Genomic DNA, 25,825 nt, shown 5'->3' on the forward strand with positions numbered 1-25,825 from the left:
CCACCGAACTCACAAGTTTTTTACTTTCCATGTCCTGAAAGTGGTATGTGCAGTACTTTGCTGAAAATCCGGGGCTGTCACACTGTCTATCGCCAGCTAGCCTGAACCGTTTTTCAGAGAATGTACTTTGAATAGACAATTGTTCAATTTTCCAAGCTTCACTAATGGCAGGGAATAGATATTGACGTTGATATTTGTAGTACTGCATTTAGAAATGAAATGGAGTCCCACAAATTGACAAACTGGACAACTTAATGAAACTAGAGCCACTGAAAAGTAAAGCTGCTGCACACAGTTGATTGCAAGCTGGCATTTTCCCCAGCATCGGTTGAGCGGACCATGAACATTTTTCATGGAACATTTCACAGGTGGCATGTATTTTGAGGTTACTGCCTTGTGATAGACGAGTCACATTCACCAATGGCTTCTGTCATGCTTGCGCCATGGGCGCATCCATTTACGCTCAATATGGACTATTTGTTTATCATTTATTTACAACAGACTCTTGGATCAATCTATACTTACTTTGGGGACTTTATTTCCCATTTTCGAGACTTTGGTGCTTTATTATTTTTTCCTACAAACTACGTATACCACAATGCACCTGGCTACAAGCACCGATTCCTGGCTGTTCCTATTGGTCATCAAAGGAACTACACCCCCCAGAAGCCCTAGAGACTTGCCCTGCTTCCACCAGCCCAGGAACAGAAAGGGAGGTGGCCGATTGCCTGCAGGTGTGCTTAGCCAGGTGCAACCAATTAGCCTGCCTCTGTGCTGGGCTTGGCAGTATAAAGGCTGCTGCCTGCAGTGGCTCAGCCTCTTGCATTGAGAGTTCGTCCTTCCACCCTTTCGCGCCTTCCTACGGATCTTGTATGCTGTTTACCTTCACTCCTGCTTGGACCCTGCCTTGTTGCTTGCTCCACCCTGCTGCCTCCAGCCATAGCCTTCCAGGCTTCCTGCCTCACAGCCCTGCTCCTCTGGGCTCTCCACACTGCAGCTGATCACGCTCTGCTGCCTTCCAGCCTTCGCCCTTGCCCTGCCGGGCTCTCCACACTGCAGCTGATCACGCTCTGCTGCCTTCCAGCCTTCGCCCTTGCCCTGCCGGGCTCTCCACACTGCAGCTGATCACGCTCTGCTGCCTTCCAGCCTTCGCCCTTGCCCTGCCGGGCTCTCCACACTGCAGCTGATCACGCTCTGCTGCCTTCCAGCCTCCGCCCTTGCCCTGCCGGGCTCTCCACATTGCAGCCGATCACGCTCTGCTGCCTTCCAGCCTCACAGCCCTGCTTCTCTGGGCTCTCCACACTGCAGCTGATCACGCTCTGCTGCCTTCCAGCCTCCGCGCTTGCCCTGCGGGCTCTCTACATTGCAGCTGATCACGCTCTGCTGCTTTCCAGCCTCAGCCCTTGTCCTCTGGGCTCCCTGCTCTGCAGCCTGCCTCACTCCGGCTGCCTTCAGCCCTTGTCTTCTGGGCTCCCTGCTCTGCAGCCTGCCTCACTCCGGCTGCCTTAGCCCTTGTCCTCTGGGCTCCCTGCTCTGCAGCCTACCTCACTCCGGCTACCTACAGCCCTTGTCCTTTGGGCCTTCCTACTTTGCAGCTTATCATGCTCTGCTGCCTACTACCTACCTTTTCCGCTGGGTGCTCGGCCTAGCAGCCCTCTACAGTCCTCTGCTATCTTCTACGTTCAGTGGCCCTGCCCCTCAGGGTTCACTCCTTACTGCCCGGCCCTTCTGGGATCCTTGCCGTGCAGTCTGCTTTACTCTGTTGCCCTAAGCCCTTTTCCTCTGGGCCTTCTACCTTACAGTCCTACTCCTGTGGGCTTACTCATTGCTTTCCTGCTCCTCTGAGCTCTCAACCTTGTTCCTTACTGTCCCCTGCTATCCTATCCTGTTACACGACTTTCCCGTCATTTCCTTCTGCTAGTTTGCTATCACCTCCTTTCCTGGATTTGTCTGTAGTATCTTCTCTTGTACTGTTTGTAGACCCTTTTATACAGAGCTTGTCTGTTGGTTCCCATCAGTCAACCTCTGCCCCTTCCCTTGTCTCGTTCTACATTAGACACCCATAGCTGCTGTTCCAAGTCATGAGCAAACAGCGTGGGCCTCTGTTATAGCAAACTGTGCAGAAGGCTAGAGTATTTCCAAGGTTCGTGGCATACTCTTTTCCTATATCTGCATACACCCCAAGAGGGTATTCATTCTGTATCTTTTCCCTTGCTACTCTTGCCTACTCTTCGTTCTCTTTCCTTTCCGCTGTGTGTGTTCTTATCTGTCCACTTTATTTTGGCACCCAAACCCTTCTGGGTGTCCTGTGCCACTCTTTATAGAGTGCCATTCCTGACAGCTTCCCACGTACTTCCCCTCTCACTGAATGCACACATTTCAGCATCTTTATAATCTCCATCAAGCTGCTGTCAAATACTATGTATTTGGCCTCTTTTATTAGACTGTCATCCTGCATGGATGTTGTTTCTGACCGAACTGTGGTTGACAGATCAGCCAAACTGGACATACTGTAGTCGAGATCTTTGTCCAGTTCCTCGGTCAATTGTATTGATGCGTCAGTCTCTGTCATTTCAGCGTCTGTTACTGGTTTTTGCCTTGGCCCTTTTTTGGCGGGTGTGGATTGTGTCAAGTGGTTGCGACTAATTCAAAAGCATCTTCAAAACATTCAGTTTCATCTTCATCTGGTGGAGCAGTCGCATTGTAGCAATGGTCCAAAAACACTTTGCTGGCTTCGCTGGTCACATTAAATACATTTTCTGGCCATTGGGCAAATGCATCTCGAGTCTGAACACGCCGAGCCTCAATTAATAGGCAAGCGGCATCTCATTTGTGTCGCTGTCTGTGTCTGCATAGTCCGTACACCATTGGGCAACTAGAAGACAGGCTGGAAAAAGATGTTCAATGTAAATCCAACATACAGTATTGGACAATTTACATTAAAAAAAAAGCATGTTATGAAGGCCCCAGCACAAAACACTGGTTAAAAATTGAAAATGTTTATGAATTACCATATCTTTCTTTTCGTTGAAACCTTCTTTACAGTAACGTCAGCAACAGCAAGCTGGTAAACCGACTCAGATCCACGTGCCTCCTCTTCTATATCTGGATCTTGTATACATCCCTAGAAAAGAGTATCCATTTAAAATAAGTCATTTGTTAAGTTATTTGTATTCGAAATCAAATTATTCCTTCGCACACATGGCTTACACAAATAAACCCGTACATCGTGTACGTCATTTAGTCAAAATATACATTTGGGATTTCACCTGCTTGATGGCTAGTTTACTCGATCAAAGTTGACTGTCCGAAGCACACTCTTCGAAATGTTGCACTCCAGCAATTTGCAAAAACTGCTTGTTTCTAATATTGTCACTGTCTAATAGTATCAGATCTAGGACCGACTTTCTTTCATTCGAGGGAACTGTCAGTATGCATACCTCTGGCTCAACTACAAGGGATGATGTAATTGTAGTCCAAGCTTCATCACCTACCTGTAACACAGTACTTGTATCAGACTGGATGACAACATTTGAAATTTAACACACACAATGTGAAGGGGACAATGGTACATATCTATAAAAAAACCACGAATGAAACATTGTGTAAACGAACGACACGATATGTAAATATGATGAGATTATCTAATTTGATGGAACTGTCAGTACGCATACCTCTGGGTCTGGATCAACTACAAGGGATGATGTAATTGTAGTCGAAGCTTCAGCATCTCCCTGAAACACAATACTTGCATTAGTATGGATGAAACAATTGAAACTGAACACACCCATTATGACGCAGACATTGGTATATATCAGTAGCAACAAACCCAAAGTGGGAACCTCAACTTTCACTGATACCTAGAGGTAACACCAAGTAATATGAACAATATTATATTGGGAATGAACTGTGATTAATAACATTGTGAATGATTTACAACACAATGGAAAAGAAGTGGTTTAATGAAATGATCAGCTTCTGTAATTCCTTAGCACGTCAATATATTATTTAAATATTGCATTAGAGAGTGAATGTATGGATGTATGATTAGTAAAATGCTTTTTAGAATTAATTAAATTAATATGCGTCTGTTTTTTAGACAAATCTTAATAAAATGAATATAACGATTTGAGCTTCATATTTGTCTGCCCACCTTCTTCAGTCTCTCTTGTTCTCCTGGTACCATTTTTGTTCATATATATCAGTAGCAAACCACAAATGAAACATTGTGTAAACGAAAGGCATGATACGTAAATAGGATCAGATTATCTCAAATTCCATGCATAAAACAATTCCTGAACTGAATAGCTAAGTAAGAGTACCTGATACGCGCTCGAAGTAGTTGTTGACTCCAGGCAAGACATGGATGCTGAATCTTGCTCCTTCATATTCAGTGCATAGTCATGGAGTTGTAAAGGGAAAATATTATTCGACTTAGAAATGATAATCTTAAAAATTGGCATGTAAGGAGACAGATTATGATTATGCTTATTTCAAAGGACACTATAGCATAGTTATTTGTGCCCATAAATCAATTTTATATGAGGCTTCTAAAACCAAGGACAGATGTTTAGCAAAATGGTCTTTATTTAAAAATCAATACAATCTTATAAATATGAAAAGTATTATAAGGGACATTTACACCTAAAACACCAATCCGTCCATTTAGTTACCTGTTCACTACCCCAAGGGCTACAGCTAAATCTGGAACCGTGACTCACCTGAGGCGGCATGTGAACGAATAGAGTTGGAATAGCATTTGGGAGCAATTTTCGAGTCATTCTGAGTTGATTCTTCTTTGTGTACATGGATGGGTCGTACATATTCGGGGTAAAGTGCAGATGCGGAATCGATCACCCCTCTTTTCCTCCAAGACTTGTTTGACTCTACTTTCAAGCTCAGCCGGCGCATATCCGCAGTATCTGACCCATTCTCTTATTCGATCTACAGTCTTTGGGAATACATGCATTGTAGTGCCTTCAGATTTCTCATGGGTCTTAGAAGGGCAACTGAAAATCGCACATGCAGGCATTGTTGTAAAATCTGCAACAACCAAAAAAGGTCAACATTATTTGAAAATTGCTTTGCATAAAAACGTAAGAAAGAAGGAATTATACCATACATTCTTGTATGCAAGGTATGTTTTGGTCACCACAGCAAAACCAGTGTATTATAGGGTAACTTTCATAAAATATTCTTTGTGATGAAAATCAGAACCTGTTACTCGTCCCTTGAATGTACTATCGTGCATCAAAAGGAAACATGCTTATGTTATAGGCATGGTCCGGTAAGGATGCAATTCGATGCCTATTGACACTGATGACAATTGATATATCGATAACATAACAAATTAAACTCAAGTCGATGGTAATGAGACGAATGAACCTAACACTACTGGGTACGTTAGTTCGAAATGGATAGAAATTTAGAGATCACGGAGATACGATTAGGAGACATACCCTTACCTTGACCAACAAACAGTTAGATTCAGCAAGCAGGGTAGTTAGTGGCAGGAGAACAGGGAGATGTACACAGGTAGCACGACGACATGCAGATTCGCAGTGGTCACCGAGGTTCTCGGGTAGCACGTTCACGAGCTGACTTGCAGTGCTCAAAGATGTTCTCATGATAAATATCAAGTGGTTTATAAAGAATTAGAAAAGAGGGTGTGTATGTGAATGAATGACGTGGATTGCAGGGGTGCTGCCTACTTCAGGGGATCCTGCCTGGAGACACTGGGTCTGAGGAGGGCATGTGTACAATGGCCCCTGGCCGTAAGATACCTTTGAAGTGTACATGGTGTTTGGCACTTTGGCCGTTCACGCCCCTGCCAGCCCCCTTAGGCAGCGCTCATCCACTGGTGCCAACTTCTTTTGATAATGGAGGGGGGATGGACGGGCCTGAGGCGTGCAGACAAGGCCCGGAACACTGCTGAATGGAGACACACTTGATTCACTGAAAAAACAAACAACGATTGATAAAAGTTCTGTTGTGCTTTATTTTGTTTCTTAATTTTATGGCACAAATGTACTACAAATTATAAAGTTCAGGTTGCAGCACAGTGAGGAAAAATACCTTGTATTGACCGCTGATACTGGGGAATGTGTCTCTAATGGCAACAACGGCACAGGCGGGTATTACTCGTCGAACGCGGTGTCCAAGCCTCCCATGAAGCCACTATGTGTATGAACGATAGTCCAACAGCCTGTACCACCTGTGAAAGAGAAAGATACACACTGTTATTAAATGACCAAGATAAGTGTATTAAACCTTAGTTGCCAATGACAATGCTACCTAGAGACTGTACAATATTGAACGAATATTACTAGAGAATTGCAAGACTTAATTGGTTTGACAATGATATATTGAAGTTACGACAATATAGGAGACAACCATGAAATAGTAGTGGCCTAAGTGACATCACAACCAGAGTATACTTACTCGTTACTTGGATTCCGAGGGCAAACGGTTGCGCAAAGTTCGTGCATATGCACCATCAAAATCCTCAACCGGACCGTGTGAGGCAGGCTGCCCTGAACTCTGGCAGATCGGTAACGCATTGCGGCCGTGGCTCGCCTTGCGATATGTAGGACAAGCATCCAGAGTTTTCTCAGAAGCAGCAGTTCTCCTCCTCGGTTGGCATTAGCACGCACCGATTGCAGGTACACCAGGTGGAAACGCCGTCCATGCGACTAGGACCAGGCTCTTCATCTGTTGAATCGTCCTCCCAAATGTTGTCCAAAGCCCCATCATTTCCGCATCTTTCTCTTTCGAGTAATTCCGCCTCGGAATACACCAGCTCGTACTGGTAGGGCTGTATTGTTGCCATTGTGTGGGAAACAAACCAAAATAATTTATAGTAATGGTACTGGTATCTGTTCGCACGGGCTACAAGCAACGAAGGTAGCTGACTAGAGCACAGAAACGAGGCACAGAATACTCCAAGAAATACAGTGAGAGGAATGGAAAAGAAAATCTCATGTCTGTTGTGAAGCGGTCTGTTTATACTTATTGAGGAAAGAGGCGCGCTGCCATTTCCATGGCGACACGTCGTTAGCTGAAGCACAGAGAATGTTGACACGAGACGTACTTTGGCTTTATGAAATGGGCGGTACAAGTCTAGTGATGTCAGGCTCGGGGGCGGGGGATATGATTTAGTGCTGCAAGGGCAGTCCTGCTTGGGCAATGTGGCAACGGATAAGAATATCACAAAATGGCCGCGTCCTGCTGCCTGATTTCGCATGTGTACAAAAGAGGAAATCTACGGTAAGGTGCATAGGAAATGTTTGTACGATCGATCAACGTATGCTTCAAAACACATGCCCGAACCCTCGGGACAGTAATATTTCTGGGCGTACTATTCCTTTAAGGTTTAAATACCTTTTCTTGGTGAACTACAGTTTCCAAGAATAGTAAAGTGAAATCAACTTTCCTTACCTTTTCTCTTTGTAGGTCCAGCACACACCATCTTATGTGGAGTGCTGGGGGGGATTACTTTGTAGCCCCTTATCCTACTTTCTCAGGTAACATTTGTTGTTACCCTCACTACTTTAAATGCCTGGTGGCAGTGGTTTAATTTGTCCTACCATTGTGCTTTTCTACCGCAGGCTAAACCCTCCGCTGCAGTACAGCACCCATGGGTGACCATTTTATCAAAATGGCCCGTCTTCTTTTTTTGCCATTTTCTGTTTGTGAGATCTTTCTTGGCTCTGACTCTGTGCGTCGAAATAGGTTTGAGCCCTTTGTTTGTGTTGCCTTTGGCGGGCTTCAGCCCTTTAGCCCCGCCCCTGGCTCCAGTGTGTCTGGAAGGACATGATGTGTGGTAGGGTCCCGAAACTCCCCTGTCCTTTGTTTCTAGGAGTGCCTGAACGAAACTAGTCCTGATTGGCCGGCTGGCTGTCCTGGAAGGACAGCCACCCTGCTGTGTGATTGAAGGCCTAGGCTGTGCGTGAATGGGAAAACTTGCTTAAAAGGCGAGGCTTTTGGAACTACAGGCAGTCGACCACTGGAAGAAACATCTGAAGAAGAAACCATGAAGAGAAGCCCGCTGCAGCCTCCTGGACCTTCAATTCCCTGGTAAAGCCATGCTGCTGTGCTGACCTCCTTTTCACCTCGACAGAGAAGCTCAGACGGAACGACTTCTCCCCTTGGGTAGTGGGACCAACTAACCCCGAGATGAACTCCTCTTTTGCGCCAACCCTGACTTGCTGTGCCTCTCTGTTGTTGCAGAAGCCCAATAGTGTCCATAGTCGAGTGCAATGTCTGCCATGGAACGAATCTGGCCAAAAGCTCCAGGAGCCTCCGAAGGACCCCCCAGAAGCAGGAAATCCTGTTCCAGAGTCCCCTCCTCAAAGTGCAGGACCGAGGGAGCAAGGAAAGTCCAACCGGTGTCCATCGTACTGCATCAGTGCTGTTTGCGAAGCGCTGACACCGCAAAGTGCTGCTGAACCAAAGAAAACCCATAACTGCCGCCGACCTTCCCGAGTACTGCCGCAGGAGCCCTCCAGATGTCCTCCCTCTTCTCCCCATGACTGAGGCTCAGGAACCAGGGTCTGCTTGGCTGTAGTAAGACAGAATCCAGGTGACCCCTTTCTTCTAACTAAAGGTACTTTTTAGGGCTTTGGGGTACTTACCTTGTTGCCGTAAGTCGTGCTGTCTCACTTGAGACTTGCACCTACTTACTTTCTGAGTTGATTTCAACTCCCTTTGCACAGGCTTAACCGCTTGTGTTCTTACAAGTGAATTTTTTTTTCTCTGAACTCTCTAACTTTGCAAGACTTTTATCCAAGAAGTGCATCAGAACTATTGAATAGTGTCCAAAATGACTTTGGCTGTCCTGGCTCCCTAAAGGCATTCTTCTAAATCCATTGACTTTGGTATTGCTTATCCCCCATAGGTTGTGGCTTTTTAAACACTGTTACTGCTGGGAAAGGCTTATCTAGACTTCATTGGAGGATTCACTTGTCCTCACATGTTCTGAGAAACTGTTCTAACATTTTTACTTCCCTTAATCTTTCCTTTCTACAAAGTATACTGGTGTAATATATACATGCAAGTCCTATCCTTGTGATTGAAGGCACCTTCGGGTGTAGGAGAAATGTATTGGGCATATCCAAGGATTTATTCACTGGCTTTATTGATTCTGAAAAGTAATTTCAAAGTTTATTCGTATTGTTACAGTCTCTTGCCTTTTTAAAGAATGTTTATTTTAAACTGATGTTAAATAACTATTTATAACTGAAACCTTGAGTATAAGTGTTACTTGGCTACTTGTATTTAAGGATTTCATTTGTACAGCTCACATTTACCCCTCTTGAGATAGGCCTGGCTGCTCAGTCACACTACCAACGTGTGTAGTACAGACCTATACCAAAAGGTGGGTTACCTAATACCAAGCAGATAAGTCTTGTGCAGTCTCACAGTGTGACTGCACCAATTCTCACCTAACAGTTCCCGCACTCTTTCTTGTAGTAACTACTAAGGAGTCAGGCTTTAACTGCCCCCTAATGTATAAGGGGTTTGAGGGGGTTGGTCTGAACATCTTCTCAATGCGCGGGTTGACCGCCTGTGTTAAATTGGGTATAAGCAGAGGTTGGATGCGTCTCTGTACCGATTGTAACAGGGGAATAAATTGAGTTTCCAATTTTTATTTTGTTTTTTATATCCCCAAGTATGTCCTAAACGAAGTCCTTGTCTACTTGGGCTTCTTGTGTTTCTATTTTGAAGTGCTCTGCAGCCTTTAGGAGCAGGTCATAATATTGCAATTGGTTGTCTACTGGGGAGTCAGCCACCGGTGGGTCGGTGTGATCTGGAGACTGGATGACTTATACGTCCTCATCCTAATATTGGTCCAGGTCCACTGTGTCCCCTTCGCCCTCTGGGTCTGTGCATGTGCCAGGGTCTTGGGAGTCTTGTGTAGTAAGGTAATAAGTGTCTTGCTCTAGGTCCTGATGTTACGAGGTGTTAGCCTGCGTGGTGCCTGGGCGGGCTTTTCTGGCAGCGGGCTGAGGGACTGCTGCCCCACTCTGTGTTCCCTGAAGATTTTGGAAGACCTCCGGGTGGTGGTCAAAGAAATGTATAAAAGAGGACATTCTTTTCATAACTTTATTGAATTGTTCTGTGGTCCACTGTGAGGCACTTGATAATACAGAGAGAGCAGGAGTAGCAGGTGTAGGTGGGGGCTCTCAGACAGGGGTTTTCTTATAGTGCACAGGCCCTGAAGGGGTGCCCTCTGGGGCACTGAAATCCCTGCTCTTAGCTTGAACTCTTTCCACCTGGGGCGTCAAAGACTTATGGTTTTTTCGACATTCTGGCCATTAAAAGGGTATCGGCAACATGCTTTTTAATTAGCTCTTTGTGCTTTTTCTCAAGGCCATTGATGCGTCTTTCGACGCCCGGTCGTCGGTGCTCTAGGAATTTGTAGATTTAGATGCAATGTCGGAAATGGACTTGACTGTCTGTTTCGGGAGCTTGTTGTGTGCTGAACACGACCGCGATGGCCCAGAGGCTCCCCCCGACCCCGCTTGTGGTCTCTCGGTCGGCGACGTGGTCGACTTTCTGCCATGGGGTGTGTGTGCTTGGTGTGATGCAACTTGGTAGTGCTTGAGCCGCCGGGTGTCATCCCCGTAGCAGAACTGCCGGCCTGCCTGTTGGGGTCTGAGGCTCGCATGCGAAAATCCGATGGATCCCGAACGCCCTTGGCATCACTTAAGATGTTGATGCTGCCATCACTGGAGGCTCCATCAACGTCCATGGCGGCCTCAGCCTGCATGGTGTGGTGCGCCCAGCATTTGGTCTTGCGGTCATTTAGGGTTTTAGGCATGAACAGTTGGCAAGACTTTCACTATCCCTCGGCGTAGTCCTTGGGGAGACAAAGGTTGCACACCTGGTGCAAGTCTTTCCAGGGAAACTGTGAAAGGGGCTTTTTCCATGATGTATGGGGATGGCAGACTGATGAAATAAATGGGGAGTAAAGGGGAATATACATTCTCTTAACGAGACAGTGTGAACTTACCCCCGCTCTCCCTACTGTGCAGGTCCAAGGCTGTAGACAAAAAAAGGATCGTCGAGACAGAGTTGCTGTCATCGACGAATGAAACTCGTCCTTCAAGCCGTTGCTGAAGATCTTGCGGTAGACGGATATCGAAAGGACAGAAAGCAATACTAGTATTAAACTTTTCTAAATAATGGTGCCAGCCAAGAAGGAACTATGCGATATGCATCCGACTATAATGGTGGAAAAAAACCAATCTGAGGGACCTCGATGCATGAAGGACCGTACAAGTAGATGTCACACTAGGGATAGTATTACTGTCATGCCCTGTCAACGTTCCTTTTCAAGTGTCGAAAACAAAAAATGTAATAAATGAATACTCTGCAGCTACCACTAGATGTTAGCCCCTTGCATACCATGTGATCTAAGCAGATTCCACAAACCTCAGAAATCTATATATACACAGTTGCATCCGTGCTTCGCACGGACATTCCTACTTCAGTCGTAGTGTGAAGTTTATTCAATGAACGAATATAGAATATGTTGCATGGTTGTTTGCGTTACCCCAATGACATCGTGTGGAGGTGACCATACGTCATTCCTATGGAGAGTTTGATTTGTCCCGGCAGGCCTTTCTGACTACTGCTGTATTTGAGAATTGTATTGTATAGAGAGTTATGGGGAGTTTAATTTGTACCGGTCGGCCCCCTTTGACTCCTGCCGTAAGTGGTATACTAATTTCCCTAAACCAATGCTTCTTTGTAGACAATATTGCTTGTCTTTCCTGTAAGAGCTAGTATGAACAAATTGTTTTTGTTACTAACTCTGGAGTAATCCACATAAAGCTGACCATGAGAAAAGCATGAATCCCGTAAATCGATTCCAGCTACTTTGAATGACTGTCGCTGAGCTTTGTTAATGGTCATTGTCAAACAGGGTTTAACTGGGAACTGCAGGCGCTTGAACTGAAAAAGGTAATCATATGGAATAAGTGGTATGCAGAAAAAAAAATACACAGGTACATTTATATTTTATACATGTTACATTGTCTACACCATGGAACCTACCCACATGCCAAATTTCAGGTTTGTGGCATGTTGGAAAGTAATGTAAGGAAGGCATGGTATCAACAGTAAGACAGACACAAGTGACCACAGTTCAAGGGTCTTTATTGAACTTCAAAAAGGGTTTGATAAACGCCTATCTAATCCTAAATCTACAGATGGGAGCAAGCTACGACCATCAAATAATAACACAGTCCTAGTGGTGTCTCGTAAAAATAAAAGGGCCTATACTAATAAACCTATTGCCAAGCCTTACCTCTAAATACAAATAGTGTGGGGAATAGTGTTACGAAAAAGTGTTCACAAAATGAATGTCCAGGCTGTTGGCCTCCCTTGCCCATGTTTTCAACACGGGACAAGGCGGTTCACTCGAGCGCAGCAGTCTCTGGCTTCTTTAGCATGAGGATACAGTTCAATCATTAGCATCAGGGCCTTCTGTGCACAGGTCTTCATGCTTCTCAAAGTATCTTCACTCAGAGGGCTTGATGCAACCAACTAAAACGACAAGTTCTTTTTCTCTTTGGATTTTCACAACCATTCACTTTAGGTGATTCACTATTCACCCTGGATCCCCCTCAGCCGGGCTCATCCCTTTTTAACACATTCTCCTCGGCTGGGTTCGGACCAATTTCAGTTTACATCAAGCATTGAAGACTTTCGAATATGCACAGGGTTTGGCTTGACCCGTTGCAGGACCACTTCACTTTCACAATTCCTTTCCTTTTATTTTGACATTTGTCATCTTTCAGTTGGATACCTAACAGAGACTTTTGAATGAGCACCCACGCGGTGCCGGACCACTCTATCTATGGTATTGTATCTTAGCTTCAAAGTTCAGTCACTCATCTGCTGTTTTAATTATATTTGCATCTCTTGCCACATATGTTTCATACACTGTTCTCTTCAATGTTCTTTATACAATGTTGCCGCTTGCAACCTTGGTTTCCACACAGAACGGTCTGGTATCAGTCCTCCCCAACTCACCGGCTGTGCTGACTTCAATGGTGCTGCTTTGTTGTAGGAGCCAAGGACAGTACCATGGCGGCAAACGATTCTCCCTGCCTTGACTATGGACGCGGCAGAGCCCCAGGTACCTCCGGCACACAATGCAGGATTCTTCAGCTTTGATTCTAGGTCTTACATTTTCTTTTCTCAAAGGCTCATGAAAGTTACGGTCAGTGGATAAAAAGGTCAAGGGCGCTTCCCTCCTTGCAATCCTCTTCGATCTTGGATTTAACTGCCATCTTGGAACTGCTGCTTCCTCGTGTGCCTTGCCTTGCTCAGAGTGTGCTTTCATGCTCTGCCTTTTATCCGTGTGGGGAAGTGTGATGGAAGTCAGGTGTGTGTAATGATCAGTAATTGCCCGACCCTGCCTGATCATTGTATTGGGACACGTCAGTTTGGGTGTTGGTCCATTTTCTCTCACAGTGAGCTGTCTGTGACAAAAGGGGGGGACGGGAGGTTGAGTTCCTAAGTATCCTACCTGGTAGGATGGGGTAAAGCCCCTCATCCAGGTTATCCTCCCTCACTGGTCCACCCCCAGGAACTATATTGGAAGTACTATACGTGAACTGAGTGCAGATCAGGAGCACGTGAATATGATAGGAAGCCTGGACCCCCCAAGCTTCCTCTTGCGGCACATTGGCAGAAGTTTCATTAATGTATACAACGCCCAGTAATATGTGTGTTAAAGAAAGGGCAAGCACTCATAAAATTAGAGATGGTGATTTTATTATGAAAACAGGACAAGGCTGATGATGACCACCACCAGTCTGGATTCCAAGCATCCAGAGGCACGGAAACTGCTTTTCTGAACACCTGTGAAGAACTGCTCGTATCTCTTGATTCCAATTGCCCCACTGTCCTCATCCTTTTTGATCTCTCCTCTGCATTTGACACAGTGACTCATTCCATCCTCATAAAAAGGCTCCATGACACCCTTGGCATCTCGGAGCGGGCATTGGACTGACCTTTCTCCTTCCTAACTGACCATTCCTCCAAAACCATTCATGGCCCTTTCTCCTCCCCTGCTTCCTCCTCTACCTGTGGCGTCCCCCAGGGCTCCATTATTTTGCCTATGCTCTTTAACATATACCTTTCTTTACTGGCACAACTCATTTTCTCCTTCTCCCCCAACTTTCAGTGCTACGCTGATGATACACGACTTTTCTTCAAACTTCCCTCAGATGCCCTTGCACCCTCCTTCATTCCTGACTGCCTTTTTGCAATCCAGGCCTGGTGCACTGCCAATGACCTTTGTCTCAATGCCAGCAAAACTGAGATTCTACCTCTTGGGTCCCCTGCACCATACCTCTTCCCTGTACTCTGGCCTTCCTCCATGGGCCCCCTCTTGCCCCCTTCACTGTAGCTAGGAATCTTGGAGTCTTCTTTCACTCCTCCCTTTCCTTCATCCCTCATATTCAGGTCACTGAAGAAGTCCCACTTTCAGCTCTTCCTTCTCAAAGGGACTCTACCCTTCCTCACCTTCCCCCAGAGACTCAATGTTACCCGTGCTCTGGTTCTTTTCAGGCTGGACTATTGCAATAGCCTCCTCCTTAATCTGCCTTCCTCCACCCTGCGACCCTTCCAGCTAGCCCAGAATAGGGCAGCAAGGCTTATCCTTGGCCTCAATCCCAGGGACTGCATCTCTACTGCCCTACACAGCCTTAACTGGCTCCTAATCTCAGCACAGATTAAATTCAAATCCCTCTGTATCATACACAAGGTTATCTGGGGCCGGGGACCACTCTATCTTCAATGCTTCCTGACCAAACTCTCCTTCTAGACTCCTCCGTTCCTCTGGCACCAACTCCCTGCGGGTTAAGCGCTTTGCTAAACAGAGAGCTGGTGGGCGATCACTTTCCTTGGCTGGCTCCCTCCTGTGGAACAGTCTCCCTCTGCATCTTGAGCAAGACCTCCCTAAGTTCCGAAAATACCTCAAGACCTTTCTCTTTAACGGCTCCTGGAGGAAGCGCCAAAGGAATTAAGTTAAACAATGAAGATCTACCAATAAAAGAATGAATCAATGGTATGATAAAAATGCAGGGTAAGGGAAAAAAAAAACGAATGATACCTCGATTTAAACATTTTTTCACTATGTCCTAATAACATCAGATTATCAAAAGAATATAAACCGTTTTTGTATTTGGAAAATAGGAAATTTCTGAAGTTATTTGGAAACAGACCCATTCTGCTGCAGCACTTCAGAGTCCAAGACCTTTTGGAGAGTGGTCTCTGGCGCATCATTGTATGTCAGGTCTCACAAATGAATCCAGTCACGTATCCTAGTGCAGACATGGGCGAGCCATTTTTATTTGTACTCGTGTGTGTGAGCAGTCAGAAATGAGAGCCGGAAACAAGGTTGTCATGTTTTACCAAAGAGATTTATTAAATGAAAAAGGGTTGGCTAAATGCCTTTCTGACCCTATGCTAAAGAGGAATGCCCCTGCCTATAAACCAAAACTAAGGATCTGTCTGTGTCAGGATGTCAATAACTGACAAAACGTCCTTGTGTCCAAAACGCCCTATCCTGACCCTCACACTATAAACAAATAACAATGTGTAAGGAAAATATCTTCAACTGGCCAAAAAGTGTTCACAACTAAAAAGTATAATTCCAACCAAAAAAAATATCTCCCAAGGCAGATGCCCTTGGTTCCAGAGGGTGGATCCTTATGGATTAATTATAAGAAGAATAGCCACTCTTGTAAACCGTTCCTTGGCGTCTTCTTTGGATTCACAAGATTCCTGTTTAGTCAATCAAGTCTTCAACAGTCTCTCTTTACTTTCTCCTCGGTCTGGATAGCATTGCCTTTCTTTAACCCCCAACTTTCCAAGATTCAACAAATAAACGCCAATCTTTCCTTTAACATTTTGTGTTGCTTGCAAAAAGCCTGGTTTACTCTGCTGCCAGGTTCTTTCTCCAACGATAATTGTCTGGTTTGTACTCATCTGCCAGGTTTTCCCTTATGAGTTTCACTTGCCTGTATACTCCCCTGCCAGGACTTTTATATTTATCAATTGCTTGTCAGGATTTCTCATATATTTCACTCATTTGGTGTCTTTGGTTTACCAGGACTTCTCAAGTGCTTTACTCTGTATCAACAATATTGTAGGTATGATGGCTCTTGGGTTGAGATACATATTCTTGGTAATGTTTCTCTAAGTTTGGCCCCACATTTATATTTCAGATATTCACAGTTCATTGGGGTTTGCTTTTTAGCTTTTTGATTTTAAAACAAGCCTTCCGTCGTCTTCACAAGGCTACAATGTTCAAAGTGCTGTTGTCGTGGTCGCAGGAATGCCCCAGGGTCCCCACTGTCTTCGGGCAGACTTGCTGGCTTTCTGCAGCATCTCCAGTTGGGTTATCGCTTCTGCTGTGTGCTGCTTTTACCCACTTTCCAATCTGGAGGCTGCAGCCGTTCCTCCGGCCTCCCTCTCGGCTCTGCGATTACACGTCTGCTTCACTTCAGGATCCCAAATGGACAACGTCAGCTTCTCGATCGCAGAGTGCCCAGGACCTTCTTTGCGTCTCCACAGCACTTCAGTCTCTGACTCGGCATCTCTCCCGTGGCACTCTCTTCTGCTCTACCACTGGTATGTGATCTTCACATTCGTGAGCCTTTGAATAGGAGCCAACGTCTTCTCCTGCACTGCCTCTCCGAAAAGTGTGCTCGCCGGGTTTAAATGTCCAGCGCACAAGTGCTTTGGAAAATCAACTAGACTGCACATTGTATTGAAGTTCTTGGGCAAAACAAAGACTGATATGTTTGGGATATTTCTCTGTGAAAGATAGTGAGCGTAAGACTCTGGGTAAGGCTCTTGTAACCAGGACTAATGTCTGGCAGAGAGTCTCCCAGGACCCCCCTTGTTATTTGCATTGAAGTTCTTGATACACGATTCAAACTCCTGGATCTCAGTTCTTGGGGAATTCTGGGAGTTGAAGTTCATAGATGTTATGGCATTTGAATACTTCTTTATACTAGTTTTACTAAAAGGAACTGTAGAAGAAAAAGGTGTTCATTCTGAGCAGTGTGAGTTGGTGTTATGGTTGGGTTTGGCCATAGAAATATAAAGAAGAGGGTTAATTTCTCCTACCACGTATCTGAAGAGAAATAAATGGACGGACCCTCTTTTTTTTTTTTTTTTATAAGGGGGCTTGACTCAAGAGGGTGAGAGGTACAGTAAGAGAGAAAGTGAGTCAAAGCTACCCTAACCAAAAGCATGACATAGGGTCACCAGGTTTGCAGTGGAGCTAGATAACTGCTAGCTCAATAGACAAAAAAACACCTAAGGATGCAGGAATGGCAAAAAAGGTTTTTTTTAATTTACACTAACAGAGAACAAAACAGTTTTACAAACTGCGCCGTGGCGCTGAAGATATGCATTATTAAGCACATTTTGGTCTGCATCTTTGTGAGTTAGTAGGCAGAGTGACAAACAGTGTATACTTCATGTATTGTTTTAAATGGCAATGCATTTAACATTGTCGACGCACAATTTTGTGTTTCTGGTTCGGTATAGATGGCTGGAAGCAGTGGCTGTAAAAATTGGGACAGCGCTGCTGTAAAAGTACCGAACGGTCTTCAGGACAGTTGGTTCAAGTCGGGTCGAAGTTAAGGAAAAAACATCCACCTACAAATAATAGGGGACTGGGTTAGTTCAGAGAGTGATGTCTGGGGAATGATTTTTAAAAACTGCAAACGTGAGGACCTACCATGTACAGTTAAGTACTCGACCAAGGCGCTTACTTACCTGTACATGGATGGATCTCTGGCTATCAATATGTCTGTATGCTGATGATATTGTCCTCGGGGCCATACTTTAGAAACTCATTACGACATACACCATGCAACCTGCAACTGTCCACGTGATTTGGACTTTGTCCTGTAATCTCTCACCATTGACTTTGGGCTGATAATATAATTTACTTTCTCTGTAAGAAGGAATGGGGCATTTTCACTTACATTTGGATCACTCTCAATGCTTTAATATTTTGATTCTGTTTGTCTTTTCAATGTCTTTGGTGAAATATGACCTTTTTGTTTAGAACCATGTGAATATAACGGGATGAGTAAGTTTTAACAAGAATGGCTAAACAATTTGTTTTCACCTCTTACCCATGACAATACATCTATTTATGTGTGTCCCTGTGTGATTCAGTCAACCAGCAACAGCTGGACACAGGTAGGTAGTGTACGTTTACCTGAATCAGCCAGTGGGGGACAGTAAGCTCACTCCATTCTAATAACACTTCTTAAAAGAAGAGTTTGAAAAATACATAATAATATGTCTGTGGATTTTGCCTTTCCTAATAGAACATTCCATTCATACAATACTGCCTTTCAGTTCATGAATGCTATTTCTATCTGCAAATTTTTATGTTGAAAGTTAACTTTTCACTTTAATTCTACAGATGACTGTTACATTGCCAGAAAAGACAAGAAGATGATTTAGTAACTTGTGCTAAAACTAACACCCTACAAGGACTTCTGAAAAGGAAAAGGGTGATGCTTCAATGCTCTGCAAAGGAAACCACAAGCCGCTGTGTTAAGGAAGGAATCGGGAGACCCAAGAACTCTACTGGTTTAAAAAATGATGTCTTCAAAACCACATGTTTCCCAAAGCTGAGTAATTGGACAGATGAGTGTAGGTCAAATGAGGGCACTAGAAGGATTCCTAAATTCAAGGGCTCATATTTTTCACTAGCCACTGGGTACTGATAAATGCCACTTGGCCAGTCAGAAATGGGGCGATGTGTGTATTTGTAGGATTGAGGTGTTGACTTTTTATGCCAGGCTAATAGGTTGCACCTTGAACTGTTGTCAGCTGCCAAATGTAATCAAAGATACACAGGTAAACTGGAGCCCATGAAAGTATCACTATTAAGAAGACTTTGAGTCTAACACGTTATCTGCATGAACATAAACGGGATATAGACTACATACATGTGAAGCATGTAGGAGAAAATGGTTACAAATTAAACCCGATTTCCCATGACAATAGACACATTTGGACAGAAACCATATTGCTCTAGGTGGCTAGAAAATATTGTCAAAAGCAGTTGGACCACGACAGAGCAGACAGGGGGAGGTTAACATAATCCAGTCATCTTTAAAGCTGCCATATTAACCAAGGAACACATATGTGGCAACTTTATCGAGGCTGCTTGTAGAAGTGACAACATCCACAATCTAAAGCTAATCGATCTATAATGAAATGCAAATGTTTGCTATGGAACTTGCAACTATTTGAAAATAAAGTCTAGGCTTTATCCATGCATGTCCTCACTCTAGAATTAATTTTATTCAGCTATGTATTGGGTTTTCTATAGCGTAAATCTAACTGGGAAAAACTGAGCACTGTGTGGCACAGGAAATACAATATTATGGATACTATGAGAAGGATGGAATATTAAGGGTACCGTTAAAATGGCATGGAAATGTGTACAGAGGGTTACATGTTAGTGAGGAAAAAGTAGAACCACGCCTCCACTAGGAACGTTCTGCAGATGTACTCCCTCTGAAGCTACATTTTGGTGAATGTCCAACAGTTGGACATTTCTAACTACACTGTTAAGATCCCGGGCCTGCAACTTTGCATCTCACCCTTGCCTTCTACATTGCCATTGTTTATAATCTTAGCAAAAGCAGACATGGAATTCTACACCCCAAAGAAAAAATATCAGTGCGCTGAATGTCGCAATGCATTTAGTCAAAACCAGATACTTATTCTGCATAGGAGAACACACACAGATGAAAAACCAGATCCCTGCACTGAATGTCAGAACTGCATCAGTTACAAAAACAATCATATTCAGCATGAGAGAAAACACACTGGAGGAAAACCATATCAGTGCAGTGAATGTCAGAAGTGCTTCAGGGACAAACTCGCTCTTACTCTTCATGAAAGAACTCACACTGGAGAAAAACCATATCAGTGCACTGAATGTCAGCAGTGCTTCAGTCGCAAAAGCAGCCTTATTCAGCATGAGAGAACTCACACTGGAGAAAAACCATATCAGTGCAGTGAATGTCAGCAGTGCTTCAGTCTCAAAAGCGTTCTTATTCAGCATGAGAGAACTCACACAGGAGAAAAACCTCATCAGTGCACTGAATGTCAGAAGTGCTTCAGTCGCAAAAGCATTCTTATTCAGCATGAGAGCACTCACACAGGAGAAAAACCTCATCAGTGCAGTGAATGTCAGAAATACTTCAGGGACAAACTCACTCTTACTCTTCATGAAAGAACTCACACTGGACAAAAACCATATCAGTGCACTGAATGTGAGAAGTGCTTCAGTCGCAAAAGCAATCTTATCCAGCATGAGAGAACTCACAAAGGAGAAAAACCATATCCGTGCACTGAATGTCAGAAGTGCTTCAGTCGCAAAAGCAGTCTTATTCAGCATGCGAAAACTCATATTAAAGAAAAACCTTATTGGTGCACTGAATGTTAAAATAAGAATTAAGTTGTAAAATAACTCTTAGCATGTCAGGAAACATACGGACGAAACAATATATCAACGCCTCAGATGTCAGAAATGTTTGTGTTGTAAAATCGGTCTTATTCAGCACGAGAACGCATATGGGAAAAAACCTTATGAGTGCACTGAATGTCAGAAAAGATTCCATTGGAAACATTCTTAGAAAGCAATGAGAGGAGCATAGGTGGGAGAACAACGTTATCAGTGCACTCAATGTCAGAAAGCATTCATTTGGAATGTCAGAAAAATCATCTTGCGCTCCATGAGAGGACACACACTTGGGAAAAACCTCCCAAGTGCATTATTATTAGTCTGACCCTGCAAGAGAGAACTTATACAGGAGAAGAAGCGTATAAATGTATCGAATGTTAGAGTTTCGGTGGAAAAATGCAAAAACACATGTACTGAAAATCCAGAAATGGAGATACTTAAATATCAGTGCTCTAAAGGTCAACAGTGTTTCAGTCATAAAACCATCTAAATGGACATGAAAGGAAAGCCATACCACTCTACTGAATGTGAACCGACATTCAATTGTAAACACACCTATCCAGCATGAGAGGAGCGTGCAGGAGAAATGCATGCACTGAATCCCATAGAAGCCTCGGTGGAGCAACCAGATGAACATATTAATCAAGATAACTTGGATGTAAGCATCAGAATCAAGGATAATGGATGGCATCTATTTACAACAGAAATCATAACAGGAAAACTTAAAATTACCCTTAATGAGAATACTGCCAGGTGCCCACCCCCTGGCTGCAACAATAAACATCTATGCAGAGGACCAGCCTGTCTGGAAAATCTACCCATACCAGCAGCCTTGATGAACATCAGACGGGCTTACCAGATGAACATTACTGCTTGCCAAATCAGAATATTGCTTCCTTTAGAATCCACCACTCAGTGTCCCAATAACCTGTCTACCGCCAACCTATAAAGCACGAATGAACATGTATATGCATGAAGAATCAATAACATCATAGAACTGGAACAGAAGATTTCTATACCAATATCTTGCTGAGCCAATGAGCAGTTAATGGTCAAAAAGCCATAATGGACTGCCATTTGAAAAGCCACATTCCCAGCTAGAGCAGACCCTAAAATTACCCATTTCAAAAGCATGAATTGAGGCGTGATTCAGTTCAATAAAATCACAATGACATGGAAAACCATCATGCACTGGATGTATGAAGTGGGACTGACTTTCATCCCAATATGAACATTATTTCGGGAAGATTCTTTGCCACCAGTTCGGTTCAGGTGTGCACTTAATGTGATGAGCAACTGCACCTCTGACTTTGTACATGTTTATACATGAACACGCATCAGCCCAACAAACCTCTGGAAGGGAACACCAGCAGTGTGTGGATGGCTGAAAATCAGAAATCTCTGGAAGGGACCTGCCTCTGGAAGGGACCGGCCTTCATTTCATTGTTAGTTTTTTTATGGATTCCTTTCTATTAATGGGGGTGTGGGTCACATCAAAGCGCCTTAAAATGCACTCAGAAAAACAGATGGGAACCTGCATTAGGGGAACTAGGAAATATGGAAAATAAATGGGAATGCGTGGTGCATCTTCTCATATTTTTATTAACTAAACAAAATAAATGATGGGAAAGTAACATACACCATTACAAAGAGCACCAAAAGATAAAGATCCTGTTTTATTACAGCAAATCAGTAAATGGTCAGTTGGGGTGTGGGAGGTTGGTTAAAAAAAAATCTGTAAAACATTCAATCAGTTGAAATTTGAGCAAATCCCGGATAACCTCTTGCCACAATTTGGTTTTCGATGTCATGATGTGATTTAAAGTGGTTTTGGTGTCCTTGTCCGTGTACTCTAGGTTGGCGCCTCAATTGTCTTCAATTATTTGGCTTGTATGTTATTGACATTGGATGTTATGGGCTGATACGGAGCAGTCTTGCTATGGCGATTGGACTTTGAAAAACATTAGGACCAGCACCACATTCTTTGGCGCCCTGTCTGTGCGTGTCTGGATGAACACAGGAGAAACATGCAGTGCATCCTGTCAGCATGCACTCGTACCCTATCGTGATTATCAGTAGGTTTGAAGGTAGTGACAAGTCCATATTGCCGCGTAACCCACTGCGAGGTAACACAGGAAGGTGTAGTGGGGGGACAATGCCAAGGAGAAAAACCCCAGATTGGAGAGAAAAACCTGAGAATCCTTGAGAGTTCTGAGCCTAGGAGGATGCTTGAGGAGTGTTCAGAGCCTTTGTGGATGATGATGGAGGTAACAAGACTACTGAGCAACAGATCGTAGCAGCAAGGGGAGACTGCGAGGGAACCAGGGTAGATAAGGAGAAAGGCAAGGCAAAAACGGAAGAAGAATAAGAAATAACTGGTGCTTGATATAACATCCTGCACAAACTCTGAATATGCCGCATCTGTCAGATGGAACTAGAAATGCCTCGACATGTTTTAACTCTTTGCATCAAATTGGAGAAAATATTATATGTTGGGATATATGAAATTTGTCTGCAGACCATCTCTGATACAAACTGCTCAATTTTGGGCACATGTGTTTTCTGCCAAGGCCTTGGTTGTTACTGCAGCAGCGTCCTACATGGATGGAAGTGGAGAAATGTTTGGCCTTAGGCATGTAGATCATACTCTTTATGTTCCTTTTTATCTGGTTTATGATGATATGATTTTCTTTTTCACCCCATTATGACTTAAATGAACTGATAATCATTTTCTGACCTTTTCACATTTGTAATATTTGAATATGTATTATAATGAAATGATATTTGCTCATTTTATTCATTGTAAAGTGGAAGTGTAAAAAGTTAACATTTTAACCGTACAAACTTTTTAAATAAAACATCATTATCTAGAGAAACACTGGGTGGATCTTGCATCAAATAACACCTGCTCCCAGCAATCCTGGGGGTCTCTTTGCTGTTTCCATGGCATAGAAAAACACCCTGTCATGGGAACCTTTTTAATCACTGAAGGAACAATAGCATAGGATGCAAGACCAGAATCTGAGAGAGAACTTCAAACTCAGATTGGTAAATTCCAAAATGTTCTGACTACTGAGATTCTAAGGTAAGTGATGTAATGTATTTAATGTGAAAGGCGGTGAGATTATGACAACAGGCTGAGACTGTCGTTATGTAAACTAATTTCATTTCCTAAAAGTGTGGTGTTGTGACCCCCTATCTCTGACATACTTGAAGTTTCGATTAGCTTTTACTCAGCTTTAAACTTAATGCACTAAATGGTGTGAAAAAGGACAAATCTCTGGGTCTACTATGACTTCACATCAGACTTTATTTCAAAGTTTCCACATTTACTTGCTGACCTCTTTGTGAGGGTCTATCAGAGACTTGCTGAATACCCTGCTGCAAGCTTTACTTTTCATTATTGCATATTAAGCACACAAGAGACGGTGCCAGAAGAACGTGCAAGTTAAACACCCATTTCCTTTATTAACTGTGATGGGAAATGTGCATTAGAATTCTGGTTCATGGTTTAGATGGAGTTCATGGCAAAGCTAATAGACAAACATCAAGTGTCTTTTATCTGGGGTCTATGGGTCCACAACACTCGCCTGCCTTCCATGCTCACAGTTTGATAGAAGATAGGAATGGACCAATGGCTGTTATATCACTTAGTCTGAGAAATCGTTTGAAAATGAATGTTAAACATGTACTTCTTGAGATTCGGAGTTTTACAATTTTTATAATTAAGGTGGTGCAATCTACGGACAGTCGGGTCTGTGTCTGTGGCCTGTTGTGTGTGAAAATGTTCCATTGGTAAGCCATTTTGTGTTTCTTTTTTTGGCATGATAGCCCATAGCAACGCCATCTGCTGTTACCTCTTTATTAGGGTAGGTAAGGCGGTGAAGGGAATGTGACTTTCTGGGACTGACGCCAAGCAATGTTTGTATGCCAATGATCAATTGGTAACATTAAGTGAAACAACTACTTCATTTCCTGTCTTAAGTTTAGTGAAATTATGTAATGCTCTTGCTTGTAAGAGCAGGAGTTGGTCAAAAGCTGAAATGCCACCCCTCCTGAAGACTTGCTTTGGCACTCTTTATGACGACTGACCAGTGAGGTCGACTTACAATACCTTTAAATATCTGGGAATGGTTTTGCAAGGATGGATAGCTCTAAGATAACCCACATTCATTTAGATGTTTCATTGCAAAACATAAATCTGAGGTAGAAGGTCCCTAGTTGGTGATGTGTCTGTCATGTTGCAAGTGCAACACACAGGTCTTTACCGTGCCACACTTTCAAAGCGGCAAACACCCATGCATTGTGAGGTGTATGGAGGGTGTGTTTATGGCAGGTTGGTGAAGGAGTAGGAGAGTGGGGTGCGGGTAGTGGGCATTAAGGTGCTGAGGTGGGATACTGGAGCAATGTCCACTATGCAGAGTGAAAGAGGAAGACGCAGCGCGAGGTTGGGAGGATGAGGTAAGTGACAGAGGTGTGTGGTGTGGGGGTAGTGGAGCATGAGATAGGGGTGAAACACCCCCTTTGTGGAATTTGGAGGCAGGGGGTAGAGGGTGCAGGGACGAGACCACCCCTTTGAAGGGGTAGGACCAGGCAGTGAGGGAAGTGCTGCGATGTGTTTACTGCATGGGAAAGGCACTCCTGGTAATTACAGTCAAAGTAAAGACATGGAACCTCCTAGATCTAAGTGAAAGGTTGATCCAACCTGTGGCAAAATGATAATGCCCCACTTGAGTTACACCTTGGGGCTAGTACCTAACAAAGATAGCACCGTTTTTCTGATCTGACAAATTATACACGCTCAGTTTCTTGCGGGTAAAAGGAGAACTAACTGAAATCTATGCAAACTCAAGTGACTTCGGAGGGCTTCATCTGTTAGACCTACTCATTTAGCATCAGTCTGCGAGTGCTCCATTTGCCAGGTGGCCAAATGGAGGATTCATACAGCTGCTGAGGTTCTCCTAATGGTCAACGTGGGGTGAGATTTAGTAGGACATGACCATGTTCTCTCTGATCTCTTCTCCATATCTATACCAAAAGGTAGGGATATGGTGTTCACTATGCAAGAGACAAAGCCAAATCCCTTTATTAATTCTAAAGCCCTGATTCTATGCATCCTAGATATTGAATTCCTTTAAAAGAATGTGTAGGTGTTGCGGTAGCCGAGAGGTGCCGGGTAGGTTGGGTTCTGGAATCTTTATTAAGGACACAATACAGAGTGTGATTGGGATTCATGACTACCAGTCTTATGGGCGTAACTACAAACCATACAACGTTCTTGGATAAACGGGT

At 43.8% G+C, this 25,825-nt stretch overlaps 1 protein-coding gene across 3 annotated transcripts in view; it reads left to right on the top strand.

Moving 5' to 3' along the window:
• LOC138489275 (zinc finger protein 300-like) overlaps positions 1–23,403 on the top strand; it is a 71,082-nt gene extending 47,679 nt beyond the window's left edge. For all 3 annotated transcript variants that reach the window (XM_069616969.1, XM_069616971.1, XM_069616970.1), the window contains one exon: positions 18,473–23,403. In XM_069616969.1, coding sequence (XP_069473070.1) covers positions 19,712–20,515 — 804 coding nt within the window. In that variant the 5' untranslated portion in view covers positions 18,473–19,711 and the 3' untranslated portion in view covers positions 20,516–23,403. The remainder of the gene's footprint in view (positions 1–18,472) is intronic.
• The last annotated feature ends 2,422 nt before the right edge of the window (positions 23,404–25,825 follow it).

This window comes from Ambystoma mexicanum, chromosome 9 (genome assembly GCF_040938575.1).
Source record: "Ambystoma mexicanum isolate Mex_15411 chromosome 9, UKY_AmexF1_1, whole genome shotgun sequence".
In the NCBI taxonomy this organism is placed as follows: Eukaryota; Metazoa; Chordata; class Amphibia; order Caudata; family Ambystomatidae; genus Ambystoma; species Ambystoma mexicanum.